Raw genomic sequence first — 9,631 nt, forward strand, 5'->3', positions numbered from 1 at the left:
AAAAAAAAAAAAAAAAAAACGACATTTGGACTTTTGTTCTGTAGCTGAAGACATGTTCTGAAGACAGGATTTAAACAAGCATGACTCAAGGTTAGTGGATCGATCCTACACAAACTTTCAGACTCTGAGGTCGCTTTGAAATACTTCAGATATGTCTCTGATTCAGCACTATAAACTGAAAAGAACTGGGTTGGATTTTTTTTTGGGGGGGGATACAAATCAGATTTGCCATGTCCAGACTGTCATGAAAAGAACTGACACCTTATTCCTCCATTTTGCATATAATGGTGAAAAACCTGACATGCAGTTAATGAAATGCAACTTAAAATTGCGCATCTAATTAAAAATTAAGTGGCTTTATTGTACGTTCTATATTGTTCTAAAGTAAAATCATTGCATATTCATAGTTTGCTTTTGGTTTTCAGCGTTTCCCATACAACTATCCAAGCCCCCACACACAGAGAATTTCACAGCATGTAGTCATTTTAATACAATGCCAGATCACATCGAGAGGTAATTCTGTGGTTGCTCCTCCACGTTCACCTCTCTTATGAAACACCAAACTTGGGGGGGAAAAACAGAGCAAAATATGGTTCATATTCTTTGCATAACTTCCACCCCCCTGCCCCCCAAGACCAATGACCAATTCTCTAGGGAAAACACTGGTTTTACTCCAATAGAAAAGTATCACTAAGAGGACCGTTAAAATACCGGATCCATAAACAATACTGATAAGCGTAGCAGTATCAATAAAATCTTAATGATACCCATCTCTAGGCACGGTGCCACAGTTGGTAGAATTTTCACCTCTTGGCAAGAAGGTTGCAGGATCGAATCCTGGTCTAGGGCTTTTCTAGGTGGAGTTTGCAAGTTCTCTGTCTGAATACATGGGTTTTCTTTGGGTACTCTGTTTCCTTTCCACAGACCAAAAACACAGTTAACTGGCAACTAAATAGTTTCTATACGTGAGTGTGAATAGTTGTTTGTCTCTATACAGCCATAGAATGGACTTGTGACCTGTCTGCCTCTCACACAGTGACCGTTGGACGTACACGAGACAGTGGATGTTGCTTTCATAATTTGAGACAATGATTTTTTTCATAGACTTTTCATACTCAAAACAGAACTCGTAGGGGATAAATCCTGATCAGGCCTCCCAAAAATAAAGAGCATTCTAACCGTTTGATAACAAACCTCAGTTTTATATGTTTATGTTAAAAACACAAAGTAGAGAGCAATTTGACCTTTAATGAAGTCTAAGAAACCCTCACTGCCACTCAGAATGGGCATACAGTGAGCAGTAGAGATCACCTGATGAAAAGACTAGATGTTGGACTGCTGGCATCCTTGGGCAGAGCTAGGAAACAAAACTTTGAGCACATAACTGAGTCTTGCTAGTCCTACATGTCTCCGGTGAATGGGAGAAAACAACATGGCAGTGGTTTTCAAACAATATTGTGTGGTGACGTCACAATTGACACAAGTCCTGCCACCAGCATAGCTGTCCCATATTTTGGAGGGGCTGAGTTGGCAACCCTACTGTTCTCTCCACAGAGAACCAGCTGCTTAGTTATGGTTTAAGTTTTGACATTCTGATTTGTTTGGTGTTTGAAATGATTGTGGCATTGTTTGAGATTTGTGAATAGATTTTTTTAAATAAAACTGACTGCAGGAGGAAGAGAAAGAGGCCCTTTTTGTTTGAGCGCAATTTTCTCCTGATTCTTTGTCAGAAGTTAGGTCAGAAAATTTTTTGTTTCATTTTTCTTTGGTAGGCAAGTTTAGGTGTTTTAGGCCAGTCATTCCCAACCAGGGGTAAGTGTACCCCTTGGGGTACGCGAACATATTACAGAGGGTACGTGGAAAAATTTCCCAGGACTGGAATATGAAGGTCTTCATTATTTCTGCAATGCAGAAAATGCAGACAGAATCGCGGAACTGACAAAACAAAATGGAATCCAGTATAAAACGTGGAATTTCATGAAACTTGCTCATTTGGGCGAGTTTCTGATGTGCTTTRGACTATACAATGTATTTTGGATGCTGCTGTTTCCTGTACCTGCCGTTACTTGCTTTATTTATTTAATTGCTTATTCACTTTCAAGGCAACATTTTCATCTTTATGTTTAATTTTAGTTGAAAAGAATAAAATGCCTGAGAATTAAATGTTCAAATTAAGGGGGGTAAATAAATAATTTTCATTTAATAATCAGTTTTTGTACATCGTTTTGAAGAATCATCATATGTTTGACTGAGGGGTACTAGTGGTATGACAAAATGGCTCAGGGGGTACCTAAGTCTGAAAACATTGGGAACCCCTGTTTTAGGCAACATGCTATTTTCTGTTTGATGTGGTGGTCTTTGTGGGAGTAAGGGGATGGTCATACTGTTATGACCCAAGGTTTACCTGGAACTAAGAATGTAATGTGAGACTAGACATGTTGATCTCAGCAAAAAAACAAAAACAAAAAAAAAAACCCCTTCAAAAGTCTTGGTTCAAAAAGTTTGGAAGTGTAACTCTACAAAATGCAAAGACTCTTCAATCTTATTGTTTCTCCTGTAGTTATAAACTGGAGGATATGATGTGGGGTTTATATTTCTGATGTGATTTTTAAGAGTATGTGAGCTGGAAAATAAGAAGTCTGTGACATTTTCATCCTCAAGCTTCCTAGAACGGTTTCTTAAGCATTTTGCTTTGTTCGCTTAATTTATTCTCCACAGTTAACCTTTTAAATCTGACACATCTTCGACTCATAAGAAGAAGCTATAACTTGGGATGCAGGTCTGCATTTGTTCAAAACAGATAACATTTGTCTTTTTTTATACTATGAAAAGAAAATTTCAAGCTTTCCTTTTGTTCCCACCATAAACAAAGCACTGTCAATAGATATGACACCGGAGGCAGAAAAGTCTCCACTCCAACATTTTTGCATTTTCATACAGTGCGCCAAGCCCCCCTTGTTTGTTTGCAATCATTGTTTAATTAAATTTCAAGTGATACTTCAAATTGCCCTGGAGAGGAATATATTAAAGCATACTCCAGAGGAAAGGGGAGAAAATGGAGTGCAGAAGCATACGCTGTTGGAAAAACTCCACATAAATAGATCCAATATTTACCAGCACAATTTAAATGTGCCACACCTTCTCTTTAGTTTCATTTTCATTTGAATTCCAAATAAATTTAAAACCARAAGACTTTTGCAGAGTCTCTTCGCAGCGTTTCACTTCTAAACAACCCAGACGTTTAAGAATAAAAACTTACTGTTTAAAATGRATTGAGGTTTGTCACTGAACGTGAAGGTGGCTCCTTCATTAGGATGAGTGATGGTCTCACGTTCTTCTGTATTTTCGACAGCAGGCACAAGTTTAATCAGTGGTAYAACTTCTTTTTCTTGTTCAGACAGTTCCTTCTCGGGGCTCTGTAGTTCACTTGCAGCCCCCCTGAGGGAGAAAGAACCACTTTTATGTTCCAAGATGGCATTGTCCATGCTGCCTTTGAGTCCACCGGGCTTCAAGACACTCAGGTTTTTGCCGGAAGCTTGTTCCGTTCTCTGATTCTCCTCGTTTTTGCCCTCAGGCAGAGTGGGTTCCCCCTCTGTTTTGCCAGCCCCTTTGCTCCTTGTCCAAAACTCAAATGGCCTCATGAGGGTCTTAACAAATTCAGTGAGAATACTATTACTTGTTTGAGGCTGTGGGGTGGATGAAGTTATAGACGGGGTTGGTGTGTCAGATCCAAAGTCATTGTGATCCTCATGGGCAGAACCTCCATGGACTTCAGGTTCCAAAAGACCCAATGTGTTGTTACTGTTTGGACCATCAGAGTCATCCTGACCACGTTGATTGGTTCCGGATCTGTTCCATCTTTCATCCCAACCCTCCTCAGGCCTTAMGTCAATAACTACATGTTCTTCCATGATCTCCGATGAGTTGTTGATTTCAACTAACGATGGGACTTTTGTTCTGTTTGAGTCAACCGGGCCAGTCCAGGTAGAGGTTTTGGTTGAGGGGGCGCTTCTCTTGGCTTCATTGACTAAAGACAAGGTCTCCGCTGCTGGATCAGCAGTCAGGAATAAAGCCTTTGCCTCGGAAACCTGGAGTCCTGCAGGCTGGTGGGCTGCAACAAGCAACAGATACATTTTGTTTTACTTGCTTCATCTACAACTTCCTGACATAAAATCACCCCAAACACTCAGTCCCAGTGTAATAATAAAAAACAAAAAAACAAATGTTACAATTTGATCTGCTGCTCCACAACAAACTTCAATCATTTTAAATGAACAAACATAAACTGAGTTGGGAGTCATCTAAATAAAACGAGTTTTTAAGAAAACCATAAAACTGTTTCAATCTACATTTAAGTAATTGAAGATAGAATTTTTGTTATATACAATATTATTGTTAGTGTGCAGACATAACTATGTAGATGCTTTACTTTGATTGTAAAAATAATCCAATTTCCTGATATGACACAAATAGTTTGCARTCAGTGTAAGTTATTTAATCAAAATGAAACTCAATAGTTAAAAATGATTGTATGATTTAACTAAGCAAGGTGGGACATTTAGCATATGACAGGGATGGCAACTTCCATCCATTCATATCAAGGCAAACCTATGTGTTTAATTTGCTTAGAGACACTGTCTGCCATGAAGGATTTTAATATAAGTCACCACAACAACACGTTGCACAAAGCTAAATATGAGAAGTTTACTGAAGTCAAAAATACACAAACAGCAACTTTTTACCAGAACCATGCAGGAGTCTGACCTCAAGGTGTCTTATGGCATTTCACTTCAAATGTTTTGTTTTTATATTTATTAAACAAGAGTATAAATATTATACATGCCTTTGGGCATGAAATGTGTTAAGTTACTACACTGTTGCTTTAATAAACATACCATAATTTCCAGCCTATAAACKACTACTTTTTTACACACTTCCCTTCAGCTTAAATAGTGATGCAAATAATTAACCAATTTTTCCTACGAGGGGCTAACGCACAGGTGTGGGGATGGTGCGATTAAAAGTGACACTGAAAAAAGACTGAGGAAGTAATTTATAGGCTGTTCAACTCCAACACTGAAGATGACGACCTTAATGGTTTTAGTGCGCAGGAGGAAGACAAAAATAGCAATCAATGACTTTTCTATGTAGGCTATTGAAGGAAATTTTGTAACTGATTAATTGAATATTAGATGCAGTWTTGTATTTTATACTTTCTGATCATTGCAGCTTTAAGGCCATAACAGACAGAGTTGGTGTGTGTCTTATCATGTGTTCTTTCTTTAGTCTAAACAACATGAGTTACGTTCTGACATCTGACGTAAAAGGTAACTCCTCCTGGGGTGTAACCAGGAAGAGATGTACATTATAAGCTCAATTCATTATTRTAGTAGGGAGTTGTGAGTGTGTTTTGCAGAGTCTCTGGTTAGATCCAGCCTGGAGCTCAAGGTCTTACACTGAGGCCTGTGCTGCTGAGTGCTGTGTGAACCTGATTGGAGTCAGAAGATTGAAAATAAAGTTTTAAGAAGAAATCCAGCGGATTCCTGTTTATTCAGACATACTATTTTGAACAATGCATATTTTCCTACACTACTGTACTTTTTTTTAACCCAGCCATGTTGCATTATTTGTTTGTTTTTTTAATTACTGTTCAGACAAAAGCAAACATGTATAGTACGCAGCCTATTTATGTGTGTTACCAGTACTTATGTCATTAAAACTTAAACACAATTGTGTGAAGAAGTAAATCTGAGGCTGGAAGATCGATTCCTGTTTTTATTTATTTACTTTTTTGTTGTTTTTTAGCTAGCTGTGTTACAGGCACTGTTTGGAAAAAGCATTTACTTTTTGAAAAAAAAAARCATTTACAATACATATTTTTGTGTGTTGCCAATACGTATTTAGTTAAAAGTGTGTGTTTTTTTTTAAATTCTGTGTAACATCTTTTTGTGTAAATGTCTCATGTTACAATGTGGGCCCCTGCGGCCTTTAGACAAGTGCGGCCTATATATGTGTAATTTTTTTTTTTTGATTTAGTGTGTGGCTTATATTCAAGTGTGCTCAATAGTCTGGAACTTACAGTGTTGAAAATGTTTATATTTGTACRATATCAGTTTTATTATATTTGGGTAWGTGTTCAACCCCTTCCATCATTTAATTTGCCAAACTCTGACCTATGATATAAGAAAAAGATGAGCGGCATCACTGTAAACTTCAGCTGGACTTTTGGCATTCATGCGTTTCCTTTATCTCTCTTCCATTTTCTTTTTCAGGCCAACAATTAAGCGCTCAAATCCAGCAAGAGCTACACAAATGTCACACAATCTCTCCCCGACTCCTTCATGTGTGACACAAATACTTAGTGCTAATTAAAAATCAGGGAGGCAATCAAGTCCCCAGACCCCGCAGTTGTTGCCATAGTGATTACCACAGCAATGGATCTTGGGCTCTATTGTCACAGAGCTGTCTGTACCTCTGTAGCAGTAGGCGTCAAAGAGGGCGGTGGTGTTGGGGAAGCCGGTGCGGTTGGGGTTGTTGTAGACGGTTCGCACCCCAGGCTCATCCCCACCGCAGTACTTCCGTGGGACGTTGATGGGATAACGGACGCTGCCATCTGCCAGCCAGCCGGGATCACACTGGTCCAGACCAGCCTGCCAAGCCAGGTAGAGCTGTCCAACAGTGGCCAGCTGGGCTCCCAGAGAGTGGCAGTGGGTGGAGGCAGTAGCCAGGCTCAGCTTCTCGGGCACCGTGGAGTGGAAAACCTCACCTGGAAGATGTGAAGAGATGGGAGACCAGAAGTTACAGACAGATGCATATCAAACTTTAAAACAAGTTTAACTGAGTCATAGAAGGCTTCTAAAGAAGAACGTGGAAGATTTTTATTATTAATTATTAGTTTTACAATTGATTTAGACATAATTAGGTCTGTACCCTATCTGTGTGAGCAGTATTTTGTCATTATTGTCCTCTGAGATATTTAAACAGCAGCATTTGAAGCAGTTTTATTCTTTTTTTTGTCAACTTTGTTAAAGATAAACGTTTTTTTGTATTGAAAGTTTTTCACAGATGGGATTAAAAAGAATTAGAAGATGTTGTAGAAAACTGCTACTATTATTGATGGAATAAAAAAAGACAAAGCACTAAAGAACAATAGTATCTCAGCACAGCAAGAATGAAACATTATGATCAAATGATCCCCTGAATAATTAAAATTTGATGAAAAATATGAGTTGCAGTGCAAAGGAACAAGAAGTGAGAATGCAAGAGATTTACAGAGGGTGTTTCTGTTTTATTAAACAGACTAGAAAGGAGTAAAGGTCATAATAAAATAAAAAAATAAGAAAAATTGGTTATGTGAGGCTAGATATGATGAAAGAGCTGTTAGAAAAAGTCAAAAATATGTGTTGGTAAGCTGGTGAGCAGCATTAGGGGCCGATTTATCAATGSTTAGCATGTATAAAAACACTGGCAAACCTGGTGGTGCACACAAAGMTGATTTATTAACATGTGCAGCAGGGATTGCAGCTCTTAGATGAACAAAATAGCAGCAGCAATTAATTTAGCATGTATGCCTCCATGAATATGCAGATGATTATGATTTACAAAATACTGGGAGGAGGAGTTGCAGACAATCATTTTGTCCAAGCGAGTTGTGGGCCATGGAGTAAGGATGTGACGGTGCTAATAACAGCGTCTGCAGCGCAGAGGAGCAAGAAGACTAGGGTGAGGAGATAGTGAAATTATTTCCCTACAACCTACAGCTTTGAGACTTAAATAAATTTGAAGGAAAGTTTCTGAAAACATCCGGTTGCCCTAAACTTCTCCATACATGCAAAATGAGGGAAAATCCATGTAATTTATGGACAGTCTTTATAACTTTAAATGAATGGTCTGATGCATAGTTTGGTTGACAAATTATTAACACCTTTTTTAAAGCTAATGTTAAAGTATCACATCAAAATTAAAGATAAGTGTGCAACAAAAAAGTTAATAAAACAATAAAAATAAACTAATAAAACTCTTTTTACCATCAGTGGCACACACTAAATCCTTATCTCAATATGGCGGTCCTCACCACCTTTGCACGTTATCCTTTGTGCACGCAGTATACATCGAACACAACATGCCCCCTTTAAGCACAGATTATGTTTTTAATTAGTGCCGCAAATTAATGCTGGTTATTTGAAATCTTGATAAATCAACTCCTTAGTGCAATAAAGCTGGTAAGTTTAGAAAAAGAGAAAAAGTGCATCTAAAGCTTAGATTTTTCTAAACCAACCAAAACTAAATTACGTTTAGAAATAGTCAGTGTTGGCATTTATTAGTTTATTGTATGGTTAAGTTATGTTTTTACGTGTGTGGATGAATTTTAAAAGAATCAAAGGTAATGCTAGGTATGTATAAATATGTTGGACTGTAAAAAATGCTGAACATTAATTCATAGAGGTCATTATTTTCACTGCTGAATATGCTTTTTGAAGGTTTTCATCTTGTTTCTCCACATCTCAGTTACACCCAGAGTGTCTGTTTTATTATAATGATGCTTGCTGTTGCAGCAGCTCCCATTAAGTGATTCAGATAAACTAACAGGTCAGAGTGTTGGGCTGTTCTCTAGAGAATTCATGAGGTTAATAAGGCATAATAAATATCTAATTTCAATAAGGCAACTTACATGAAAATAACCACATTTCACTGTGCAGTGTTAATTATGGGTATGAACTGAGGTTATAATAGTTTTGGATTTTTTATTATAGTTTAGTTTTATTTCATTTTAACTTTTTTTCTTTCAGTTCAGTTAGTTTTAATAAATTTTTTCAGTGGATTTGCTAGTTTTTATTAGTTGTTGTGTAGTGGTCACCAAGGGGTGGAATAAACAGTTCCACCTGTCTTTGACCTTAGTCTCAGAAGGCTTCCTTCAGAGGGACAGAATTACATTTTTAATGCTTAGTTTTAGCTTAGTTTAGGTTCTATAAGTTCTTGTATTAGTTTTTTTTCATAGTTCGAACATATTTGCCAATGCATCAAGCTTGTGATGTAACAGCTATTTGGTTGCTAGTTAAAGCAGTCTATAGCGACACCTTCCTAAAATAATTGTGTAACTCAATTTTGCCAATTAAAAACTTGGGTGATTATTTTAGGATGGTGACAATAGTTGTCTCCAATCCASWGCTACCTGTTGCTTGTTTTACATGGGAGCTACTGAGAGAAGCTAGCGTGTCAACATAGTCTTAGTTAGCCATCTTGTCTGAGCTTCATTCATGCAGTTTTCCCTTGGGAAGCATTCCGTCTATTTTGTCACCTGTTCCCACTAAAAAAACACTTGATTTTATTTTTCTCGCAGTCATATTCAAAGAAATCCCAAAGTGGACATTGCTGCTTTCTCCCAACGTTTGTTGTCATTTGGCAGATGATGCTGAGCAGCAGATTGTAAACAAGTGTTGTTAGTAACGACACTCGACAAACTGACAAACACTACAACTAAGTATATTTTATCTATAATTTCAGTTAGTTTTAGTTAGCTTTGTAAAAAGATTATACAGTTTTACCTAGTTATTGTTTTTTTATTTTTTTACAGTTTTTATTTATTTTTGTTAACTAAAATGGATTTTTTCTATTTCAGTTTTCATTATTT

The 9,631-nt window shown here is 37.3% G+C and overlaps 1 protein-coding gene across 1 annotated transcript in view; it reads right to left on the bottom strand.

The window, feature by feature from the left end:
* Window positions 1-9,631, bottom strand: part of ncanb (neurocan b) — a gene marked incomplete at its 5' end in the record, with an annotated part of 221,252 nt that overhangs the window by 124,445 nt on the left and 87,176 nt on the right. Inside the window, 2 exon segments of the mRNA XM_014016766.1 lie at window positions 3,260-4,111; window positions 6,473-6,766. Coding sequence (XP_013872220.1) covers window positions 3,260-4,111; window positions 6,473-6,766 — 1,146 coding nt within the window.

Source organism: Austrofundulus limnaeus, unplaced genomic scaffold (genome assembly GCF_001266775.1).
Source record: "Austrofundulus limnaeus strain Quisiro unplaced genomic scaffold, Austrofundulus_limnaeus-1.0 Scaffold153, whole genome shotgun sequence".
Lineage (NCBI taxonomy): Eukaryota > Metazoa > Chordata > Actinopteri > Cyprinodontiformes > Rivulidae > Austrofundulus > Austrofundulus limnaeus.